The 25,482-nt window shown below is 42.9% G+C and overlaps 2 protein-coding genes across 3 annotated transcripts; both read left to right on the top strand.

Moving 5' to 3' along the window:
• Positions 1 to 1,288: 1,288 nt before the first annotated feature.
• On the top strand, positions 1,289 to 3,945 carry LOC139311628 (zinc finger protein 160-like). Its single transcript, XM_070936112.1, has one exon. It carries the CDS (start codon positions 1,394 to 1,396, stop codon positions 3,209 to 3,211), a length of 1,818 nt encoding a protein of 605 aa, XP_070792213.1. The 5' UTR covers positions 1,289 to 1,393; the 3' UTR covers positions 3,212 to 3,945.
• A 6,059-nt stretch (positions 3,946 to 10,004) lies between these two features.
• On the top strand, positions 10,005 to 20,260 carry LOC139311622 (zinc finger protein 665-like). Of its 2 annotated transcripts, none has more exons than XM_070936105.1 (5): positions 10,005 to 10,083; positions 10,473 to 10,590; positions 12,024 to 12,106; positions 16,934 to 17,060; positions 17,629 to 20,260. In XM_070936105.1, exons 3-5 carry the CDS (start codon positions 12,032 to 12,034, stop codon positions 19,608 to 19,610), a joined length of 2,184 nt encoding a protein of 727 aa, XP_070792206.1. In that variant the 5' UTR covers positions 10,005 to 10,083; positions 10,473 to 10,590; positions 12,024 to 12,031; the 3' UTR covers positions 19,611 to 20,260. The 2 variants fall into 2 exon arrangements, with proteins under 2 accessions (XP_070792206.1, XP_070792205.1); XM_070936104.1 differs by lacking the exon at positions 10,005 to 10,083 and adding an exon at positions 10,214 to 10,290.
• Positions 20,261 to 25,482: the final 5,222 nt, after the last annotated feature.

The raw sequence follows: 25,482 nt of genomic DNA, 5'->3' as shown, positions 1-25,482 counted from the left end.
CTCTTCTCTTCTCTTCTCTTCTCTTCTCTTCTCTTCTCTTCTCTTCTCTTCTCTTCTCTTCTCTTCTCTTCTCTTCCCTCACCCATGTTAATACAGCTGCATGGTAATAGCCACAAAACCTAGGAAGACGTGACTGGAGGTGGTGGTCATGTGATTAGGTGGGAGTGAGTGATGTCGTGTTGGCCACGCCAACTCAGGTTTTGTGGCTCCTGGTGTTTTCTGTGGGAAACTGATCCAAATGGCTTCAGGTTGAAGAGCCTTGGTCCAGGGTGAGGAGATTCTCTGGGCATGACACCTGCTGGCCATGTCATCCCGTCTTTTTCCTTCCTCTCTTCTTCCTTTCCCTGATTTTTTTTCTTTGTATTTTATACTTCGATAAACTAATAAAAAAGTTAAATGGAAATATTCATGCGTGTGAGCAAAGCTGCCCCATTAAAGAATCACAAAGACCATTTGGTTACGATGTCAGACAGAAATCCCACATAACCTCTTGCAAATATGATGAAATATTAGGGCCACTGGTAGATGGTTTATCTAAGGCATTCTATGCCCTTGATCAAGGCAAGTTAATATTGAAAGTCAGCAGAGTCAGTCAAGGTGATAAAACATGAACTAATTGAATGTCAGCAGTAGGCTGTGGATTCTGCCCTTTTTATCATATCATGTGTTGGGTCCACCTAGGGAAATGTCCCATCAAGAATTTTTACTTTGGATTTTAATACCAAAGGTGCTTTTTTCAAGAGGCAACTGGACTTCCTGGTTTGTCTTTGAAGATGTTTCGCTTCTCATCCAAGAAGCTGAAGAAACTTCTGAAGCACCTTTTGGGACAAATATGACCATGAATGATTGGGAATCTCCATAGACATTTGTGCTTTTAGGATTTGCAGATCAAATGAGATCCTACTCACCAACAAATTCTGTCTTCCTTTGTGGTGCAGTAACATATGTTGTTTTATTGAATGCAAGTTGGGTGCATCATAGCCAAGACAATTTGTGTGCCACGTCCTGATGTCAACATGTGTTTTTGCTTTAAATTTTTAACTGCCAAGAATGAAGGTTAGATGAGCAGCCATGCTAGTCTTTTAAGTTAATAAGTAATATGCATGCTGTCATTTCCCTCATTCCTTTCTCCGGAGATGCCCAGTATAATAGATAAATCAAAGGGACACCAAAGTGGAGGTTGTAGATTATTCTAATTTATTTTTCTTTCCCTGCAAGCATTTGAGACGCAGAAGAAGGAAAACGACGAAGAGCCAAATTTAGTGCCATTGCAAATAATCACAACTGATACAAATAATCCTTATTTGTAGAGACATCTACAAATAAGCGGGGAAGGAAGAAACATAAAAAGAAGCACAAGTGGAGAGAAAAATCGATTCGTGAATGTGTGGAAATGGATCACTTCCTGACCCAACGTGATTCCAAAGAAAATACGGGGAAATGTCAAAGTAGAAAAGGATTCAAAGCAAACCCTAATGCTAGTAATCACTGCAAATCGGGAAAAAGCTCCAGCAGTAATAATCTTACTTCACATAAAAAGAACCAGGCCAGGGGGAAGCCCTACAACGATGTGGACTGTGGAAAAAGCAGTAATTCAATTTCTCATAAAAAGATCCATAAACGTGTGGATTGTGGAAAACGTTTCAGTGTGAAGAGTTCCCTTATGTACCATAAAAGGGTACATACTGGAGAAAAACCCTTTAAATGCATAGAATGTGGGAAGACCTTTAAAAGTAGTAATTACCTGATGTGCCACAAAAAGATCCATTCGGGAGAAAAACCTTATAAATGTGTGATTTGTGGACAAAGTTTCAGAACGAAGTGTTCCCTTACAGCCCATGAAAAGATACATACAGAAGAAAGACCCTTTAAATGCATGGAGTGTGGAAAGAGCTTCAGGCGAAGCGGTGCTCTTAATTGTCATACACTGATCCACACAGGAGAAAAACCCTATAAATGCCTAGACTGTGGGAAGAGCTTCAGGCAAAGCAGTGCCCTTGTTTCCCATAAACGGCTCCACACAGGAGAAAAACCCTATAAATGTATACAGTGTGGAAAGAGCTTCAGTGTAAAGAGTTCTCTTACTTCTCATAGACGGATCCACACAGGAGAAAAACCCTTTAAATGCAAACAGTGTGGGAAGAGCTTCACAACTAGTAGTTCCCTGATATGCCACAAAAGAATCCATACAGGGAGAAAACCTTACAAATGTGTGGATTGTGGACAAAGGTTCCGTGTGAAGGGTTCCTTTACTTCCCATAAAAGGGTACATACTAGAGAAAAACCCTTTAAATGCATAGAATGTGGGAAGAGCTTTACAAGTAGTAATTACCTGATGTGCCACAAAAGGATCCATTCAGGGGAAAAACCTTATAAATGTGTGATTTGTGGACAAAGTTTCAGAACAAAGTGTTCCCTTACAGCGCATGAAAAGATACATACAGAAGAAAGACCCTTTAAATGCATGGAGTGTGGAAAGAGCTTCAGAGGAAGCGGTGCTCTTAATTGTCATACACTGATCCACACAGGAGAAAAACCCTATAAATGCCTAGACTGTGGGAAGGGCTTCACCCAAAGCAGTACCCTTGTTTCCCATAAACGGGTCCACACAGGAGAAAAACCCTATACGTGCATGGAGTGTGGAAAGAGCTTCAGTGTAAAGAGTGCTCTTACTTCTCATAAACGGATCCACACAGGAGAAAAACCCTATCAGTGCCTAGACTGTGGGAAGGGTTTCAGGCAAAGCTGTGACCTTGCTACCCATAAACGGATCCACACAGGAGAAAAACCCTATAAATGCATGGAGTGTGGAAACAGCTATACCACCAGCAGTGGACTAAATCGCCATAAAATTGTCCACACGGGAGAGAAACCCTATACATGCATGGAGTGTGGAAAGAGCTTCACTTGCAAGACTTCTCTTACTTCTCACGAGAGGATCCACACAGGAGAGAAACCCTATAAATGTATAGAGTGTGGGAAGAGCTTCAGCCGAAGCAGTCAACTTAGTTACCATAACAGGGTCCATACAGGAGAAAAACCATATAAGTGCACAGAGTGTGGAAAGACCTTCGTTGCTGGTAGGTCTCTGACTATTCATAAAAGGACCCACACCGGAGAGAAACCCCATAAATGCCTGGAATGTGGGAACAGCTTCAGATTTAACAGTAGCCTTTCTATCCATAAGAGGATCCACAAAAGAGGGAAATAGAAATGTACGGAATGCGGAAGGAGTTTTTGTGAAAGAGAATCCTTCTCAAGAAAGAACCCACAATGGGCAGGAAAATATCCTGTGGACAGCAATCAATTTATTTCCCTTACGGATTAACAGAAAAATGAATGGACAAAGGGCTGGACTGATGGGGTAGTATATTTTAATTTTTTTAAAAAAAAAACTTTCTTTTTTTTATGTATATTCGTTGTTTTTAACAGTCGCTTGGTCGACTGTCGTTGTGAGCCGCCCTGAGTCCTTAGAGATAGGGCGGCATACAAATTTTATAAAATAAATAAAGAAAGAAAAAAAGAAGATAGATTTTCAGGTAGTCAAGAAAGTTAAATATTTGGGAGTATACTTAACAGGAAGATGTACAACAATTAAAGAAGGTAACTATAAAAGATTAATACAACAAATGTGGCATTTGCCACCAGGAAGAATAGCCAAGATGTTTAAAAACCTGTCCACCAAATGTTGGAAATGTAATCAGGAAATGTAAACCGGGCTCTTATTACCATAAGTGGTGAACATGCTGAAAGGCAAAAAAAAAATTGGACGAAAATACACACATAATACACACATAATTAGAGTTAAATACAAAGTTAAAGCAGCATATAGTTAACACATAGTTAAAGCAAGATAGACATTTAAAGTCAGAAATATTTTTGTTAGGTATAATATCAGAAAAATATGACAAAGGGAACAACTATTTAATACTACATATATTGACAGCAGCGAGAATTGAATTTGCACAACTCTGGAAGAATGAGGAAACTCCTATAGACCAAAATATACTTAGAAAAATACTAGATTGTACAGAAATGGATAGGTTAACATTAAAGATAAAGGACAAAGAAGTCACAATGTTTTTTAACATGGGATTTGTGTTATCAATGGTTAGACAATAGAGGTAGAAATTAGAAATTAGCCAAAGGGAGCTGCGCCAAGCCGGCCACACACCTGGCTCTAGGCCTCCCACCTTCTACCAGCCACACCCTCCCTCCATCCCAGCCACTGAAAATCTCTCCCAAATACAGGCAGAGGCATAGAATCAAAATCTGCTGAAGTATTAGTACCGCTTTAGTAAGTCTTTAGTAAGTGTAAAGTGGGTAGTGTAAGTGTAAGAGGGTAGAACTGCCCTCTGCAGAGGAGTGCAACGGACCAGACAGCATTGCTTAGCAAAAACACAGATACTCTCAGAATCTGCACGTTGTTAGAAAAATTTTACTTGTAGTAAAACAAACAAACTCGGCTTCTTAAAACAAAGATAACACTTCTTCAAATAAGGTTTAACACAAAACAAAGTTTGCTTACAATTCCAGTTCCTTCAGTAATGCAGACACAGTTCCTTTCAGCAGTTCAACCTTCTAATAGCACAGCAGGAGTGAATGAACTTCCTGCCTTCTTTTATGTCTGTTTAGCCAATTAATCAATTAGTCATCTTGTAGCAGTTAAAGTTACAGAACATAGTTTTCTATATATTATCTACCCAACCGTAGGATTAGGATCCAACAGTAAGTCAACACCTGGAATACTACAACTAATTTTGGTCACAAGTGTTGAGACTTTGAAAAAAGTTTGGAGAAGAACAACGAAGGTGACCAAAGGCCTGGGGACTAAAACATATGAAGAATGGTTGCAGGATTTGGGTATGACTAGTCAGCCTAGATTTCAACCTAGAAATAGGGATAAATTTTCTAACAGTGGGAACAATTAACCAGTGCAACAGCTTGTCTTCAGAAATTGTGGATGCTTCATCACTGGAGGTTTTTAAGAAGACATTGAACAATGATTTGTTTGAAACGGTATAGGGCAGTGTTGGTGAACCTTTTCGGCAACCAATGCCGAAACCAGAATGCCTGCTTTTCTGCACGTGCGTGCCAGAAACCAGAAGGGCAGGTGGTCTTCACGCATGTAGGAGCGCCTGAAACTGGAAGAGCAACTACCCGATGCGTGTGCCAAGAGAGGGGACTCTGCGTACCATCTCTTGTACGCGTGCCATACGTTCACCGTCAGTAGTATTGGGTGTCCTGCTTGAGCAGGGTGCTGGTCTAGGAGACCTCCAAGGTCCCTTCCACCTCCGTTCCGTTCTATTCTCCCAACTGAAAGAGACTTTAAAAATGGTTTTATTGATCCAACCCTATACCATATAACCAATATTTTTTTTAAAAAATGACTTAAATTTCTTGATTTAAAATCATTGTTCAGTTTATCAGATTAAAATAATCAATACCGTATTTTCTATTTCTCAAGATTTCAAATGTACTTTAGTGTCTCTATTTCATTTTGTGATATCAAGTTGATCAGAAAGATCAATCAGACTTGCCATATTAGGGGATCGTAGCATTGATATGATTTCAGAGAAAACTGTTAGGAGCATGATTTCTGCTTTTTATCTAATATAACCTTTTAAAAAACATATTTCCTGATTATTAACCTCTTTTCTCAATTTGAAGGGTTAATAAATTATTCCAAACAGTTGCACAATGTAAATGATGCCCTACTTTATATACATTGAACAGCGAAATGAAGAAACAGATAAATATGTAGACGGAGGGGGGAGCGTGGCATAAAATGTTAGAAAGTGCTAGAAGGGGGTGGAATTAGGTTTTTGTTTTGTTTTTTTAAATTTGATTTATATGCCGCCCTTCTCCGGAGACTCAGGGCGGCTTACAATGCGTTAAGCAATAGCCTTCATACTTTTGTATATTTATACAAAGTCAGCTTATTGCCCCCAGAAACTGGGTCCTCATTTAACCTACCTTAGAAAGGATGGAAGGCTGAGTCAACCTTGAACCTGGTAAGATTCGAACCTGCAGAAATTGCAGGCAGCTGTGTTAATAACAGGGTGCATTAAGCCACTGTACTACCAAGGCTCACATCTGACTCGGTTTCACATTGTACAATGATGTCTTGAAAACCATGGAATGGGAAAACATTAGTACGGTAGATTTTTCTACGAAAGAAGCAAGCAATTAAAAGGTGGGAACATTTCTCCTGAAAAAATCCTGGCATTTTCATAATATTTATTTATTTATTGCTTTGATTTATATGCCACCCTTTTCCGGAGACTCAGGGCAGCTTACAATGTGTTAAGCAATAGCCTTCATATTTTTGTATATATCTGCTTAGTATGGCTTTCATCCCCCCCAAGCAGTGTTCTTTTTTATACAAAGTCATCTTATTGCCCCCACAAACCGGGTCCTCATTTTACCTACCTCAAAAGGATGGAAGGCTGAGTCAGCCTTGAGCCTGGTGAGATTTGCAGTAATTGCAGGCAGCTGGTGTTACTTAACAGTGCTTTATTCTACTGCGCCACCAAGGCTCTTCCTAATTATGTAATTGTACACCTATGGAGATAATCCATGGGACATTAAATGTAAGCCTTTTGCCTCTTTCTACAACTTGGAATATATTTTTGGCCTTTAAGTGTTTGCACTCTGAGTCATAGTGGGGACATCCAGGCAATGTCTACATTTACCTGAGGACCCCAATCTCCCCCCTCCCCCTGTGGCTCTTCCCTCAGAGCAGTGGTGGGTTGCTACTGGTTCTCCCTGGTTCTTGCAAATCGGTAGTGGAAATTTTGAGTAATTTGGAGAACTGGTAAATACCACCTCTGCCTGGCCCTGCCCCCAATCTATTCGCTGCCTCCCGAGTCCCAGCTGATCGGCTAGGAGGAAAAAATCAGGGCTCACTTGACAAAGAAGAGGGAAAAAAACCAAGACACCTTAGCTTTAAATTGAGAAGCCTTCTAACTGATTGCCTAGATCGATCTACTCCTGGTGGTAGATTGGCAATTGAGGCCAAGCTGCCTGAAAGCGGGTTCCGATGCTCTCGATGGTGGCAGAGAGGCAAAATACTGTTTAAACTATTGCTGCGGCGTTTCACCCTACAGCTGATCAGCGGTAAAAGGCAGTGTGGTGGTAGACCAGTGCCAGCAGCAGCAGAAGTAACAACTGGAGCCCATGGAAGCTTCCCCAAGAGAGGGGAGAAGTGGAATTGGGAGGGGAGGGGCTTGACAGGGATACTTTGGAGTTGGCTTGCTGTATTATGGAACCATAGCATTGATAAACCATATCAATGCTATTTGATTGGTATGTTTTCAGAGGAAACTCTTAGTAGCATGATTTCTGCTTTTTATCTTAATATAACCTTTTAAAAAACATATTTCCTGATTATTAACCTCCTTTCTCAATTTGAAAGGTTAATAAATTATTGGAAACAGTTGTTGCACAATGTAAATGATGCCCTATTTTATATACATTGAAGAGCTAAATGAAGAAACAGATAAATATGTAGGAGGAGGGAGAGTGGCATACAATGTTTTCTATGAAAGAAGCAAAAAATTAAAAGGTGGGAATAATGCTCATAAAATATTGGTATTTTTGTTAAAATTTTACTAATTATGTAATATTCAACATATACCTGATTGTCCAGCCAGGGATACCACTCTTTCCCTTTGCAAATGTAGCCCTGAGCCAAATACCATCATTATTCTGAAGGGTCTTTGGGGGCGAGTGGAGGCTGAGGGCTTGACAGGGGATCCAGTGTGGGGATCTGGGAATCGTCCAATTCATTCGCCTCAGTGAGGAGGTGACTTCAAAGGGTCCCCTGGGGGTCTCCCAACAGAGAAGCCGGAAAGGGGCCCCTGAGGGAGGAGAGGGGACCAGAAGGAGGCCCAATTCGGTGTCTGACCCCGAGAAAGGAGTCTAGTCCCTCCCTGAGGACCCCAAAGACCACCACTCCCATGGTGGCTCTTCCCTCAGAGCAGCCTCTGTCTCCGTCTCCGCTCTTCCCGCCAGAATAGGCTCCTCCCACTCCTCTGAGACTCCAGGACTCCCTGCAGAAGAGCCGAATGCTGGGAACCCCTTTGTTTCCAGGGCTCCCGCCGACGTCCCCACCAGCAGCGGCAACAGGCGGCGCCCCTGGAAGCTTCCCCCAAGCCCCCTCCCCAAGAGAAGTGGAATTGGGCGGGAGGGGGAGGGTCTTGACAAGAATACTTCAGAGTTGGCCTGACAGAAATCGGTTGCACCAATGGGAAGCCTCGCTTCTCTTGAGTCATCGGTCTCTGGGCAGAATTTCTGGTGATTTTTCTCTGCCGAGAAAGCCTTTGGAGCAGAAAGAGAAAGGGGGGCGGGGCTCCGCAGATTGTGTACCTTCCGTGTTCATCTAGGGAGTCCCCAAGAGACCCAGGCGGGCCCTGAGCGAAGGAATCTCTCGGGGAGGCAAGGAGACTCCCGGGGAGTCTCTGTCTCTGTCTCCATCTCTTCCCCCAAGCCCCCTCCCCAAGAGAAGTGGAATTGGGCGGGAGGGGGAGGGTCTTGACAAGAATATTTCAGAGTTGGCCTGACAGAAATCGATTGCACCAATGGGAAGCCTCGCTTTTGATGAGTCATCGGTCTCTGCGCAGAATTTCTGGTGATTTTTCTCTGCCGAGAAAGCCATTGGAGCAGAAAGAGAAAGGGGGAGGGGCTCCGCAGATTGTGTACGGCGGAACTGGAGGGGACCTTTCCGTGTTCAACTGGGGGTCCCCAAGAGTGCCAGGCGGGCCCTGAGCGAAGCGATCTCTCGGGGAGGCAAGGATTGCTGAGATGGGGAAATCCGAGGCTACGAGCCGATGAGGCCCCAAATCTAGAGGTCTCCTCCAGCCACGGCTCACTTGTTTTTCCCACGACCGCCGTGACACGTGTCTGTAGCCTTCCAGTGCAGGACCCACTCTGGCTTTCCAGAGGCCTTTCTGTATGGCCCGTTTCCCTGACCTCCCGGGGAGTCTGGCGGCTGAGAAGCATCAGGTGATGAGGATGTTTTTCCCATCCATCTCTGTCTTCCAGGGTCGTGGCCTCATTTTCCCCTCCACGCTTTTCTCACCATCCTTAATGACATAATTCGGAATTACATGGATACTGGAGCTCGGTGATGGAGGTCTGAGTCTGCATTCCCATTTCTTGGAGAAATCTCCGTGTTTCCCCTGGGATTTATTTACACAAAGGTGAAACATCTGGATGAAACATATCGCTGCAGGGAGCCATTTGTGGGAAGTTTGGAGGATGGAAGCCGGGATTGCCCCTCCTGGCTCCCTCATCCCTTCCGGAAGGTGAAGGAGGAGAAACGTCAGAGGATGTGGCCCAGGCAACTCTGGTCCCAGTTTTAGGAGGATGTAGTCTACAATACAATTGAGGCACGTTGGTGCAGTGGTTAGAACGCAGTAACTGCAGGCTTCTTCTGCTGATCAACGGCTGCCAGCAGTTTGGCAGTTTGGGTCTCACCAGTTCAAGGTTGACTCAGCCTTCCATCCTTCCAAGGTGGGGGAAATGCGGACCCAGATTGTTGGGGGCCACATGATGACTCTGTAAACTGCTTAGAGAGAGCTGTAAAGCACTGTGAAGCACTATATAAGCCTGATATAAGCCATAAGCAATATAGGGATACCTTATCTCGCTGCCTGGGTGACCCTCAGGACTACGATACACCTTGAAGTGGTCTCAAGGCCTCTCTCAAAGGATGCAAGTGACCGGCTTTCTGCAAGGAGTATGAATCCTTCCATTCCCCACCCTCCAGTTAGAGCTGAAGAAGCATCTTGGATAAGAAGCAAAAGGTCTTCAAAGAAAAAAATAAAGTCCAGTTACCTCTTGAAAATGCATCTTTGACACTCCTCGCTCTCTCTCTGTCTGTGTTTGTGGGCAGCGACTTCACCCAAGGTGCCAGCAGGGGGCGCTCGGCCTTGATGCCGAGGCCACTGCGCATGCTCCACTCCGGCTGAGTTTTCTCTATGTTCCGGCTGAGAGTTGCTCCCTGGGAATCCGGTGGAAGCGGGCAAGAGGGGATCCCAGGACTCAGATCCTGCCCAGGGGAGGGAAGGAGATTCTGAGGTTGGAGGGAGCGGGAAGTCCGCCCCATAAGTGCTCTTGGCTGCGCATGGGGGGAGATCCACGAGTTGGGGAGGGGGGAGGAGAGAAGGAAGCCTAAAGGAATCCCCTGCTCACATCTCCATTTAGATTCAGATTCAGATTCCGAGGCTGGGAGGATCTTTGGAGAGCCAGGAGAGTCAGCGGAGACCAGCTGCCCGGTGCTGTAAGGTCCGAGCTTCTTTTGTGGAATCTGAAGGGATCTTTACCTGCTTGAATTCTTCCATTTCTCCCTGAAATCTCCTATTGGGTCTCATCCATCGCCACTGATGGACAGAAGGGTTTTGTGGGCAGAAAATAAAATGCAGCTCCTCTTTTGTCCTGTCCTCTTAACTGCTCTTCTGTGCTTTCAGGTTCTGAGATCCTTCCAGGAATGGGGAGGAATTCGCTGGATCCGCACAAATCTTTCTCCTGATCTGTCTTTCAGAGGGATCCCCAAGGATAAAAGTCAAGGTCAGGATACCTCTCTAGGTAAGGGGAGACTTTTCCACTGGATTGGAGACTTTCTAGGAAGATTCTAGTTATCCTTAATTCTCTGTGTCTTCTGGTGTCTTAGTCCTTGGACGTAGTAGAAATTGACCCAATAAGAAAGATCGAACTCCCTCTTCAAGCTGGAAGACTTAAGGCGCACAAAGGAATTCCATTCCTTCAGAGCAAGGCTATGGTTGGTCTTTCCCAGAAGACATACTCTTGTAGGGGCCACCTTGAGTTGCATTCTGGCTCCTCCTCCATCCTGAGAGATTTCTCTTTGTTTTTGCCATTCCTTAGAGATAATTTTGACTAAATTCCTACACGGATCCCTGCTGGGCCATTTCCAACCCATTTCCTGGGTTGCTGGAATATCACTAATTTATCTGGTTTCAAACTGCGGGGGGGGGGGGGATTTACAGTGATTGAGCAAATGCTTTGTTTGCCAAGAGTATAAACTTACACGTATTGTTCCAAAATAATAATAATAATAATAATAATAATAATAATAATAATAATAATAATAATAATAATTAATAATAATAATAATAATAATAATAATAATAATAATAATAATAATTTTATTTCTATACCGCCCTTCTCCCAAAGGACTCAGGGCGGTGTACAGCCTATTTAAAAACACAAGACAAAACATCAATTTAAAATTTAAAATTATTAAATAAATTTTGCTCCATTTAAAACCCCAGAAATTTAAAATACCCCAATTTAAAATTATCATGTCGATAGCCCGGCCTGGTGGAACAACAGGGTCTTCAGTGCACAGCGAAATACCCGGAGGTCGGGGATCTTACGTATTTCCGGGGGCAGTTCATTCCACAGGGCTGGGGCTCCCACAGAGAAGGCCCTCCCCCGGGTGTCGCCAGCTGACATAACTTGGCTGATGGCACCCTGAGGAGACCCTTTCTGTGGGAGCGAACTGGTCGGTGGGAGGCTATTGGTGGCAGAAGTCGATCTCGAAGGTACCCGGGTCCTATGCCATGGAGCGCTTTAAAGGTGGTTACCAGCACCTTGAATCGCACCCGGAAGACAACTGGGAGCCAGTGCAGCTCGCGCAGGAGGGTTGTCACATGGGCACAACGAGTTGCGCCCATAACCACCCACGTGGCCGCATTCTGGACCAGTTGGAGCCTCCGAGTGCTCTTCAAGGGGAGCCCCATGTAGAGAGCATTACAATAGTCCAGCTGGGAGGTTGGACTTTTGTTAGGAGAACAATCTTAACTGAGGTTTGTTCTTCAACATGTGGTGGGTTTGGTCTTCTCCTTTTATTCTTGGCTCCCAGGATGGAGCCTATGAAAGGCAGAGTGTAGAAGAGAGAGAAATGGAGGTTTCCTGGGCAGGACAGGAAGAAATCTTAAGTTGTGCCTTCAAGCTAGAAAAGATGAAGTTGAACCCTTTCCTGTCTCTCTCCTTCCCAGTGGACAAAATGGAGTCACCGTTGTTCATTGAATCATCTTCTTCTATTGGTGGAGCTGAAAGAGCCGCTGGATTCTTGATTCAGGTAGGAAGGAAGAGATTAGCACCTTATAGGGGGGAGCAGTAGGAGACCTCTGGTTTCCTTTGGGGACTCAACCTGATACTGCTATTCCTGAGCAAAGCACAAGGAAATTAGAAATTTACATTTACAATCAGTCAAATCGGCCCACCTCTCAACAAAGATTTGGAGGTCTATGGAATTCCTTAGAGGTTGTATAATTCCAGATGGCAGATTCTTGTTGCCTGTTCCAAGTAAAGCAGAAAGGAGACATAAATAGTTTGGCTAGATCTACTGTATTTTAAGTATAATCTTCTTTTCCTATCATTGGGGAAAGGGATAAAAAAGGAGAAGCAGAAATTGCTTTGTGTATCATCTGCATCTTGATGCCTGGACGTGCCTCCCTAATATTTTCATGAATGTTTGTGAGTGGTTTTTTTTCAAGTAAACTTTTATTAGTTTATCAAAGTATAAAATACAATAAAAAAAACATGGAAAAATAAGAAGAGAGGAAAAGAGGGGCTATAGTGTACTGGGAAAAAAAAAAGGCATCAACTTTCGACACTCTTTGGTACAGTCGAAGGTAACAACATTACAACCATAACGTTTTGCTTTTACACAACATAATGTACACATTATGTCTATAACAATAAACCTGCCTAGTTTACAAAACAGAATCAAAGTTTCATTTTTTTTCTCATTGCAAACAGACAATCTGGAAGCAATTTCAAGCTAGAGACCAGATTAAATATAATATCTTATTTGGAGAAAAGAATCATTTTAACCATCTCAGATTCTCCTTGCTGTGGGGAATAATATAGCATTCATTCTCATATTTTCAAATCCAGTCCATAATATTTTACCAACTTTAGAATATTGTTCAGCATTACTTAAAGGACCGGCAGACCTGTGTATACATACATACTTGTTTTAAAAACACAAAACTAACTTAAAGCTTTCTAACGGTATATAAATCAATTTTTTTTAAAAAATAATCCATCCTAATTAATTTAAGTCACTCCCTGCAGCTTATCGTCATCGAATAGAGTCTTTTTCTTCTGTCTCCTTTCCTAAAAAAGTTCTCGGCTTTATTTATATCCCTTAAAAAAAGTCCCAAAGTTGTTTTCTGAGATGTTGTAAATTGGTCTGAAGCAAATCTTCCCCAATTGAATTTTCCCTCACTGAAATAGCTATCATATCTTTCTTTTCTTGAAGAATTCTCAGCCTTGTTAATGTCCATAATGGGAAAGTTCCAAGCTTGACTTCTTAAAAGTTGTGAACCTACTTGATATACTTGTTTCGGTTGCACTGGGAAGATTGAACTCACACCATCATCATAAGAAGAGCTGAAGTTTGATTTTTTTTTAATAAAATAATTTTTATTGAGTATTTTACATTATAAAACCAAACACACAATAGCAAAAGAAATCAAGAGACAAAAACAAAAACACAAAAACACACGTACATCAGATGTTAAAATACAATACTGACAACAGATATATACAATTTTACAACTTTCTGCATCGACTTTTGTCTTTACTCTTAGCTTTTTTCCTCCCGTTCCTCTTTATTTTTAAACATCCATAATTAATTGTTTTGTTAGCAGGATCATTATTTACATTTATATCCAGTATGTTAATATCTAATTTCACTTTATATTCTTATTTCTTAATTTGATTTCTACATTTATTTTATTTTATTTTTAAATTTATATACCGCCCTTCTCCCGAAGGACTCAGGGCGGTGAACAGCCAAAGGTAAAAACAGAAAATACAAAATTTAAAAGCAATTTAAAATAAATTAAATAATTTGGCCCAACAGTTTAAATACCCCATTAAAATTCAGATTAAAATTAAACAATTTAAAAAATTTAAAAATTAGGCCAGCCCGGCTTGGTGAAATAAAGTCTTTAGGGCCCAGCGAAAAGTTCGTAAGTCTGGGATCATCCGTATCTCCGGGGGGAGCTCGTTCCAGAGGGCATGTTTTCCAACCATGTATAAAACCTATTCCACACTTTATAATAATCCGAGTCTTCTCTTTCTTTGATCTCCATCATTAATTTATCCATTTTGGCGCATTCGAGGATTTTCTTTATTGTTTCTTCCAATGGTGTATTGGTCAACTTCCACATTTGCGCTAGAGTAATTCTGGCAGTTAGAATATGAAATATAATATAATAGAGACTTTTTTCCATTTTTCTATCAATCATTCCTAGGAGGAACATCTCTGGTTTAAAATCTAACTTTTGGAGTGTAATCTCTTCCAACCACCCTTTAATTTTATACCAAAATTTCCTCACCTTAGGGCACATCCACCACATGTGGTAGTATGTCCCTAGTTTGTGACCACATCTCCAACATTGGGGTGTTAAATTGGGGTACATTTTTGCCAGTCTCGCTGGTGCTAAATGCCACCTATAAAACATTTTATAGCTGTTTTCTTTGTATGATATTGTCATGGTCAATTTGTAATTTTCCTCCCACAATTTTTCCCATTTATCCAATTCTATGTGATGTCCAAAATTCCTAGCCCAACTTATCGTTTCCTTTACTGTTTCTTCTTCCAATTTGTATCCTAATAAGTAATTATAGATATTTGTAATCATTTTTCTTCCCGATTCTAATATTAATTTATCTAATTCCGATTGTTTCCTGTTTATACCAAATTGTTCCTTTTTTAAATCTAGTTTTGATTTGTAAATATGGCCACCATTCCAAATTTCCTTGTTTTTTCAAATCTTGTATCGATTTTAATTCTCCTTTTGTGTCTAATAAATCTGCGTATCTTACCATTTTCTCTAGGTCTGTGGTATTTGGATGTATCATTGCTTCCATTGTAGACAACCAAACTAGGACTTTCATATAATGATTCTTTTTAATTTTTTCCCATACTTTCAATAGTGCATACCTTACCTTATGACATTGAAAATAAGTGTGTGATTTATTTTTCCTATTCCATAAAAAGCCATGCCAACCAAGTTGAAGGTCATGGCCTTCTATCGTTAATATCCGCTTATTTTTAAGTTGTATCCAATCTTTGAGCCATGTTAGGGATGCCACTTGATAATAAAGTTCCCATTCTGGTAAACCAAAACCTCCTTTTTTCCTACTATCTTGCAATAATTTGAATTTAATGCACGGTTTTTTCCCTGACATCAAAATTCCCAAATTTTGATGTCAATTTATTCAGTTATTCAAAAAAAAAAAATTTCCGTAATGTTATTGGTACTGTTTGGAATAAATATAGTAACTTGGGCAATATGTTCATTTTTATCGTTGAAATTCTGCCAATTAATGTTATTGGTAATTTAGGTATCCAAATCTTTTTGTATTTGTAATAGGAGTGTATCGTAATTGCCTCTCTTTATGGTAGTACACTTTTCTGATAGCCAAATTCCCAGATATTTAATTTTCTTTGTTCTCGAGATTCCTAGTTCCTCCTCTAGTTGTTCACTCTGTCTGTTGTTTAAATTCTTAGTCAATATTTTAATTTTGTCTTTATTCATTTTAAATCCTGCTACTGCGCCAAATTGGTTTATATCTTAAAGTCTATGTCTTGTTTTAACATTTTCTCCAACCATGTATGTATTTTTGTCCAATATTTCTTTGCTTTTACACATGTCCACCAGATATGATAATACGTCTGCCTCCAGAAGTTGTTAATTCTCCAACACTGGAATTTTTAAAGAAGATGTTGGATAACCATTTGTCTGAAGTGGTATAGAGTTTCCTGCCTAAGCAGGGGGTTGGACTAGAAGACCTCCAAGGTCCCTCCCAAATTTTCTATTCTGTTCTGTTCTGTTCTGTTCTGTTCTGTTCTGTTCTGTTCTATTCTATTCTATTCTATTCTATTCTATTCTATTCTATTCTATTCTATTCTATTCTATTCTATTCTATTCTATTCCCTCACCCATGTTAATAAAGCTGCATGGTAATTTGTGGCTCCATACTGGGAGCCACAAAACCTGGGTAGAAGTGGCTGGAGGTGATGGTCATGTGATTAGGTGGGAGTGAGTATGTCGCGTTGGCCACGCCCACCCAGGTTTTGTGGCTCCTGGTGTTTTCTGTGGGAAACTGGTTCAAATGGCTTCAGGTTGAAGAGCACTGGTCCAGGGTGAGGAGATTCTCTGGGCATGACCTGCTGGCCATGTCATCCCGTCTTTTTCCTTCCTCTCTTCTTACTTTTCCATGATTTTTTTTCTTTGTAGTTTATACTTCGATAAACTAATAAAAAAGTTAAATTGAAATTTTCATCCTTGTGAGCAAAGCTGCCCCATTAAAGAATCACAAAGACCATTTGGTTACGATGTCAGACAGAAATCCCACAGAACCTCTTGCAAACATGATGAACTATTGGGGCCACTGGTAGATGCTTTGTCTAAGGCACTCTATGCCCCTTGATCAAAGCAAGTTGATGATATTGAAGGTCAGCAGAGTCAATCAAGATGATAAAACATGAACTAATTGAATGTCAGCAGTAGGCTGTGGATTCTGCCCTTTTTATCGTATCATGTGTTGGGTCCACCTATGGAAATGTCCAATCAAGAATTTTTAGTTTGGATTTTAATCCCAAAGGTGCTTTTTTCAAAAGGCAACTGGACTTCCTGGTTTGTCTTTGAAGACGTTTCACTTGTCATCCAAGAAGATGAATAAACTTCTGAAGCACCTTTTTGGACAAACGTGACCATGAATGATTGAGAATCTCCAAAGACATTTGTGCTTTTACGATTTGCGGATCGAATGAGATCTTGCAAATTCTGTCGAGTCTGCTCACAGGGATTTTTTTTCCTTTAATTTATATGCCGCCCTTCTCCGGAGACTCAGGGCGGCTTACAATGAGTTCTTTCTTCTTTAGGGTGCTGTGTCCTTTGGAGAGGTGGCCATCCATTTCAACAGTGAAGAGTGGTTGCTGCTTGATCCCAGCCAGAAAGCCCTGCATGAAGAAGTCATGTTGGAAACGTCTAGGATGGTGGCCTCTTTAGGTAAGGGTTCCTCTATACATAAATTATTAAAAAATGATTTCATCTCTTATTTTTTCCTCTTACATTAATTCCAGTCCCCCTTCATGGTCTTCTAAGCAGTACAGTTTCACTTAGAAAAAAGAGATCAGTGTGGCGACCAGCAAGGGTGGACATTCAATCTTGGGGTCATCCTTGCGCCCTGGGACATTACTCCAGAGTGATTGGGAAGATGTTCAGGGAGAGGATATTTTTGCCTGTTGCAGTTGTTCTACTCACCAACAAATTTTGTCTTCCTTTGTGTTGCAATGACATGTTGTCTTATTGAATGCAACTTGGGTGCATCATAGTCAAGACAATTTGTGTGCCACGTCCTGATGTCAAGATGTGTTTTTGCTTTAAATTTTTAACTGCCAAGAATGAGGGTTAGATGAGCAGCCATGTTAGTCTTTTAAGTTAATAAGTAATATGCATGCTGTCATTTCCCTCATTCCTTTCTCAGGAGATGCCCAATATAATAGATAAATCTATGCATAGGTACACCAAAGTGGAGGTTGTAGATTACTCTAATTTATTTTTCTTTCCCTGCAAGCATTTGAGGCGCAGAAGAAGGAAAACGAACAAGAGCCAAATTTAGGGCCGTTGCAAATAATCACAACTGAAATTCCTGAAGAGACATCTACAAATAAGCAGGGAAGGAAGAAACATAAAAAGAAGCATAACTGGAGAGAAAAATCGATTCCTGAATGTGTGGAAATGGATCACTTCCTGACCCAACATGATTCCAAACAAAATACAGGGAAATGTCAAAGTAGGAAAAGATCCAAAGCAAACCCCAATGCTAGTAATCACTGCAAATCGGGAAAAAGCTCCAGCAGTAATAATCTTACTTCACATAAAAAGAACCAGGCAAGGGGGAAGCCCTACAACAATGTGGACTGTGGAAAAAGCAGTAATTCAATTTCTCATAAAAAGATCCATAAATGTGTGGCTCGTGGAAAACGTTACAGTGTGAAGAGTTCCCTTACGTACCATAAAAGGGTACATACTGGAGAAAAACCCTTTAAATGCATAGAATGTGGGAAGGGCTTCAAAAGTAGAATTTACTTGATGTGCCATAGAAGGATCCATTCACGGGGAAAACCTTATAAATGTGTGGATTGTGGGAAAAGTTTCAGTATGAAGAGTTCTCTTACGTACCATAAAAGGATACATACAGGAGAAAAACCCTATAAATGCATGGAGTGTGGAAAAAGCTTCAGGGGAAGCAGTGTTCTTAATTGTCATCAACGGATCCACACAGGAGAAAAACCCTATAAATGCCTAGACTGTGGGAAGGGCTTCAGCCAAAGCAGTAGCCTTGTTTCCCATAAACGGGTCCACACAGGAGAAAAACCATTTAAATGCATACAGTGTGGAAAGAGCTTTAGTGTAAAGAGTGCTCTTACTTCCCATAAAAGGGTCCACACAGGAGAAAAACCCTTTAAATGCAAACAGTGTGGGAAGAGCTTCACAACTAGCAGTTCCCTGATATGCCACAAAAGGATCCATACAGGGAGAAAACCTTACAAATGTGTGGATTGTGGACAAAGGTTCCGTGTGAAGGGTTCCTTTACTTCCCATAAAAGGGTACATACTGGAGAAAAACCCTTTAAATGCATAGAATGTGGGAAGAGTTTTAAAAGTAGTAATTACCTGATGTGCCACAAAAGGATCCATTCGGGAGAAAAACCTTATAAATGTGTGATTTGTGGACAAAGTTTCAGAACGAAATCTTCCCTTACAGCCCATGAAAAGATACATACAGAAGAAAGACCCTTTAAATGCAAGGCGTGTGGCAAGAGCTTCAAGGGAAAGAGTTCTCTTAATTGTCATAAACTGATCCACACAGGAGAAAAACCCTATAAATGCCTAGAGTGTGGGAGGGGCTTCAGCCAAAGCGGTACCCTTGCTTCCCATAAACGGGTCCACACAGGAGAAAAACCCTATGAATGCATGGAGTGTGGAAAGAGCTTCAGTGTAAAGAGTTCTCTTACTTCTCATAGACGGATCCACACAGGAGAAAAACCCTATAAATGCCTAGACTGTGGGAAGGGCTTCAGGCAAAGCTGTGACCTTGCTACCCATAAACGGATCCACACAGGAGAAAAACCCTATAAATGCATGAAATGTGGAAAGAGCTACAAAAACAGCAATTACCGGAACCTCCATAAACGGCTCCACACGGGAGAGAAACCCTATACATGCATGGAGTGTGGAAAGAGCTTCACTTGCAAGACTTCTCTTACTTCTCACGAGAGGATCCACACAGGAGAGAAACCCTATAAATGTATAGAGTGTGGGAAGAGCTTCAGCCGAAGCAGTCAACTTAGTTACCATAACAGGGTCCATACAGGAGAAAAACCATATAAGTGCACAGAGTGTGGAAAGACCTTTGTTGCTAGTAGGTCTCTGACTATTCATAAAAGGACCCACACCGGAGAGAAACCCTATAAATGCCTGGAATGTGGGAATAGCTTCAGATTTAACAGTAGCCTTTCTGTCCATAAGAGGATCCACAAAAGAGGGAAATAGAAATGTATGGAATGCAGAAGGAGTTTTTGTGAAAGAGAATCCTTCTCAAGAAAGAACCCGCAATGGGCAGGAAAATATCCTGTGGACAGCAATCAACTTATTTCACTTGTGGATAAACAGAAAAATGAATGGACAAAGAAGATAGATTTTCAGGTTGTCAAGAAAGTTAAATATTTGGGAGTATACTTAACAGGAAGATGTGCAACAATTAAAGAAGGTAACTATAAAGGATTAATACAACAAATTAAATTGAACATGGAAAACTGGAAAACCTTGCAACTGTCTTTCAGAATCTATTTTATAACCATAAAATGAACATCCTGCCGAAGGTAGTTTTTTTGTTCGAAATGTTCCCTATAAAATAAGAGAGAGAGAAACTTTGATGAGCTGAACACAATCATCCTGAAATACGTTAGGGAATAAAAAAGAGCAAGAATAAAACTGATAATGCTGCACAAATCTAAAAACAATGGGGGCTTTTGGTTGCCAGATTGGGAGCTTTATTATCAGGCTTCTGTACTAACTTGGGTGAAAGAATGGATAAATCTAAGACATAGAAGACTATGTTATGTTGAAGGGACATGATCTTCGATTGGGATGGCATGCCTTTTTGTGGTAGGAAAAGAATAAAATACATAGATATTTTTTATCTTTCTTTCTGTTAGATTTATTACATAGATATATAAGAAACGCTCTACTCTTAGTATGAGAAAATTTTAAAGTAAAAAAACTATATGATATTACCAGCTTGGCTTTCCACAATGGAAGCACTGATACATCCAAATGTTGTACATCTGGAAAAAACTGTAACATATAAAGACCTTCTGAATGAGGAAGGGGAACTGAAAACAAAACAGGAACTACAAAACCAAGGTGTGGATCTAGAATGGTGGCCACACCTGCAAATAGGATGGAGGTAGGAGAAAGATGCAAAGACACATGGTTTCTATAAATAGCCAACAACACTTGACCGGATAGTATTCACGACGGATGAAGCATTAATTAAAAAAAAAAACCTTTCTATTAAGCCTTAAAATGAAAGATGAACAAGTGAAAGGAACAATGATAGTATTGGCAAAAAACTTTGGCTATACCATAGAATTAGATAGATGGCAAAAACTTTGGGATAGAAAATATAAATTGACAATAGCGACTACCTATAAGGAAAACCTGTATAAAATGTGGCCTTAGCCACCAGGAAGGATAGCCAAGATGCTTAAAAACATGTCCTCCAAATGTTGGAAATGTAATCAGATACCGGGCTCTTATTACCATATGTGGTGAACATGCCAAAAGGCAAAAAAAAAAAATGGATGAAAATACACACATAATTAGAGTTAAATACACACATAGTTCAAGCAACATATACATTTAAAGTCAGGAATATTTTTGTTAGGTATAAAACCAGAATAATATGACAAAGTGAACAAATATTTAATACTACATGTCTTGACAGCAGTGAGAATTGAATTTGCACAACACTGGAAGAGTGAGGAAACTCCTACAGACCAAAATATAATTAGAAAAATACTAGATTTTACAGAAATGGATAGGTTAACATCAAAGATAAACGACAAGACACAGAATATTTTTAACATGGGATTTGTTTTATCAATAGTTAGACAATAGAGGTAGAAATTAGAAGTTGATATAAGTGAATAATATTATTATTACTATTATTATCTAGAAGTAAATTGGCCCAGAAAATACACTGTTTACTAAGCAGTTATGTTTGTTAAAGAAAAATATTGTCAGCCCTCTTTTTGTTTCAATCTTCAGGCCTGCCACACTTAGTAGTGTGGGAAAACAGGAGGGGGATTGGATGGAGTTGCGGTGAGATATATAGCCATAACATCATTCTGTATTGTATAACTCAAGGACGTTCAGCCTGCACCTGAAGAAGCGTGATTGGGAAACATCTCCAGTTGGGACAGTGAATTGAATGGACCATGTGACTGACATGGGTGCAGGGGAAGGGATTCTGACTTTCTTTTGGCTGGGGAAAACCTAGGGGACTTTCAGATTTGGTCGAGTCGACAGGGCATTGCCTTAACTGGTGCCCCTTTCATACAGCATTGGGACAGACACCACTTCCTACCCCACAACCTACTACAATTCGGGGAAGCCCAGCCGGATGCCGTGTGTTGGGTCTGGAAGCGGGTGTGGAAGCACTGCTCCCTGCCCAGCTCCCTGCTGGGTCTGCTTTGAAGCAACCCTGTCGTGTACCTGATGCACCTCAACTGCTGCAGTCAGGTGGGCGAGTGGAACACTCTACGTGCAGGCAAATGGGGGGCACCTGTGAGGGGTCTGAGAAGATGACTAGCAGCAACCTGCTCTCAAACCACAACCCAAAACACAGCAGGACAGAGTTAGTGCATCTAGTGGTCCATAACACATTCCTGCCCCCTCCCCCGGCCTGTTTGCTGCTTCGACAGCCAGCCCAGTGGTGGCAGTGGGCCCGGAGTCACAACGTTTTACAACTGAAGGACTGGCAGGCGTCTACAGCCGGAAACATTTTCTCCCCTCCCCACATACAAAGGGGGGAGAGCAAATGGTTTCAACGGGTTTCCAGCTGTAGCTGCCCCAACCCCTGCCTCACTTCACCTCACCCTGCAGGACAAGCTAAACCCCCCACCCACCAGAGACCCCCGGATTCCCTCCTTAACCCTGCCCAGCCCACACAGGCACAGCCAAAGGGAGCTGTGCCAAACCAGACACATACCTGGCCATGACCAATTGGTCGAAGCCTCCCACCTTCTCCCAGCCACACCCAAATACCATCATTATTCTGAAGGGTCTTTGGGGGCGAGTGGAGGCCAAGGGCTTCGCGGGATCCAGTGTGGGGATCTGGGGATCGTCTGATTCATTCGCCTCAGTGACGGGGTGACTTCAAAGGGTCCCCTGGGGGTCTCCCAACAGAGAAGCCGGAAAGGGGCCCCTGAGGGAGGAGAGGGGACCAGAAGGAGGCCCAATTCGGTGTCTGACCCAGAGAAAGGAGTCTAGTCCCGCCCTGAGGACCCCAAAGATACCCCCCTCATGGTGGCTCTTCCCTCAGAGCAGCCTCTGTCTCCATCTCCCCTTTCCCGCCAAAATAGGCTCCTCCCACCCTCTGGGACTCCAGGACTCCCTGCAGAAGAGCCGAATGCTGGGAAGGGGGGGGGGGCAAAAGAAGGCCTGGATGGAGCCACTGAGGTAGTCGGAGGGAGTTAAACGGACTCTGGGGAAGGGTAGAGGACAGGAAGGCCTGGAGGTGGCGATGGGTCGGAGCCGACTTCGCCACTAACAACAACCCCTCTGGGAATCCCTTTACCCGCTTCTACGCCTGAGAGCCATCGCACTGGGAGGGGAGGGGCCAAGAGGAAAGGGGAGGAGTCACGCAAGCTCCCACCTCGCTCATGTCTCACCTGGGGGGTCCCAGTCAACTCCCCCCCCACAGCACCAATGGTCCCTCCCACTCCCCCACATCTACCGTGGGTCCTCCTTCCCCCCTTCGCTTCCAGGGTCCCCACCAGCAGCAGCAACGGCAACGGGCGGAGCCCATGGAGGCTTCCCCCAGGCCCCTCCCCAAGAGAGGGGAGAAGTAGAATTCGAGGGGCGGGGCTTGACAAGGATACTTCGGAGTTGGCTTGCCAGGAATCAATTTGCGCCAATGGGAATCCTTCCCTTCTGATGAGTCATTTGTCTCTGGGCAGAATCTCTGGAGATTTCCTTCTGCTGAGAAAGCCATTGGAGCAAAAAGAGCAAGGGGGAGGGGCTCCGCAGATTGTGTACGGCGGAACTGGGGGGTCCCATACAGGACCCAGGCGGGCCCTGAGCGAAGGAATCTCTCGGGGAGGCAAGGATTGCTGAGATGGGGAAATCCCAGGCTACGAGCCGATGAGGCCCCAACTCTAGAGGTCTCCTCCAGCCACGGCTCATTTGTTTTTCCCACGGCCCCCGTGACACGTGTCTGTGGCCTTCCAGTGCAGGACCCACTCTGGCTTTCCAGAGGCCTTTCTGTCTGGCCCGTTTCCCTGTCCTCCCGGGGAGTCTGACGGCTGAGAAGCATCAGGTGATGAGGATGTTTTTCCCATCCATCTCGGTCTTCCAGGGTCGTGGCCTCATTTTCCCCTCCACGCTTTTCTCTCCATCCTTAATGACATAATTCGGAATTACATGGATACTGAAGCTCGGTGATGGAGGTCTGAGTCTGCATTCCCATTTCTTGGAGAAATCTCCGTGTTTCTCCTGGGATTTATTTACACAAAGGTGAAACATCTGGATGAAACGTATCGCTGCAGGGAACCTTTTGTGGGACGTTTGGAGGATGGAAGCCGGGATTGCCCCTCCTGGCTCCCTCATCCCTTCCGGAAGGTGAAGGAGGAGAAAACTCAGAGGCGACTCTGGTCCCAGTTTTAGGAGGATGTAGTTTAAAAAACTGGGAGACAATGGAAGGCGTCAGGCTCAAAACATCCAAAGCAGCAGAATGTGTTACATTCTGCCAGTTTTGGGGGTCTATCAGTCCCCACTTGCTCCAGAAAGGCTCCTTAGCATGCTAAAAGGTATCTATGGACATTCTCAGTCCTCCAGGTCATGGTTGTCCCAAGGAGCTTTCCAAGAGGCAACTGGACTTTCTGGTTTTTCTTTGAAGATGTTTCACTTCTCATCCAAGCAGCTTCTTCAGCTCTGACTGGATGAGGGTCTACAACAGGGTCCCTTCAGCAGTTCCAAGAAGGCTCCGCACCCATTCGCACAACTCGGGTGACCCTGAGGTGGACCCGGATAAACCTCCAAGTGGCCTCAAGGCCTCTCTCAAAGGATGCAAGTGACCGGCAGGCTGCAAGGAGTATGAATCCTTCCATTCCCCACCCTCCAGTTAGAGCTGAAGAAGCATCTTGGATAAGAAGCAAAAGTTCTTCAAAGAGAAAAATAAAATCTAGTTACCTCTTGAAAAAGCCTTTGACGCTCCTCGCTCTCTCTGTGTCTCTGTCTGTCTGGGCACGACTTCACCCCAGGTGCCAGCAGGGGGCGCTCTCTTGGCTGCCGAGTGAAGAGACCACTGCGCATGCTCCACTCCGGCTGAGTGTTCTGAATGTTCCGGCTGAGAGTTGCTCCCTGGGAATCTGGTGGGGCCGGGCAAGAGGAGATCCCGCGACTTAGATCCTGCTCAGAGGCGGGAAGGGGATTCTGAGGTTGGAGGGAGCGGGAAGTCCGCCCCATAACTGCTCTTGGCTGCGCATGGGGGGAGATCCACGAATTGGGGAGGGGGGAGGGGAGAAGGAAGCCTAAAGGAACCCCCTGCTCACATTTCATTCAGATTCCTGGAAGACTGGAAGGATCTTTGGAGAGCCAGCGGTGCCAGTGGCTGGAAGATCCCTTCTGAGCCTGGCAGAGAAGAGGAGAAGCAGGAAGAGCTGCAGGTCAGAGAAGCTTCTTATGGGAAATACGAAGGGATCTTCTCCTGCTTGAAGTCTTCCATTTCTCCCTGTTGGAGTATTGGAGGTTAAGAATGTGGGTAGAACCTCATAAACCCAATTGTCCTTCCAAAGAGTAGCTCGTTTGGAGCGATTCTCCCATTGGGTCTCATCCATCGCCACTGATGGGCACAAGGATTTTGTAGGCAGAAAATAAAATGCAGCTCCTCTTTTGTCCTGTCCTCTTAAGTGCTCTTCTTCACTTATATTTCAGGTTCTGAGGTCCTTCCAGGAATGGGTAGGAATTGTGTGGATCTCACAAATCTTTCTCCTGATCTCTATTTCAGAGGGACCCCCAAGGATAAAAGTCAAATGGAGGTTTCCTGAGCACGACAGGAAAGTTGTGCCTTCAAGCTAGAAAAGATGAAGTTGAACCCTTTCCTGTTTCCATCCTGTCTCTCTCCTTCCCAGTGGACAAA

Source organism: Pituophis catenifer, unplaced genomic scaffold (assembly GCF_029215685.1).
Source record: "Pituophis catenifer annectens isolate HBS135680 unplaced genomic scaffold, rPitCat1.0.hap2 SCAF_2, whole genome shotgun sequence".
In the NCBI taxonomy this organism is placed as follows: Eukaryota; Metazoa; Chordata; class Lepidosauria; order Squamata; family Colubridae; genus Pituophis; species Pituophis catenifer.
This window is presented reverse-complemented; position numbering and strand designations above follow the sequence as displayed.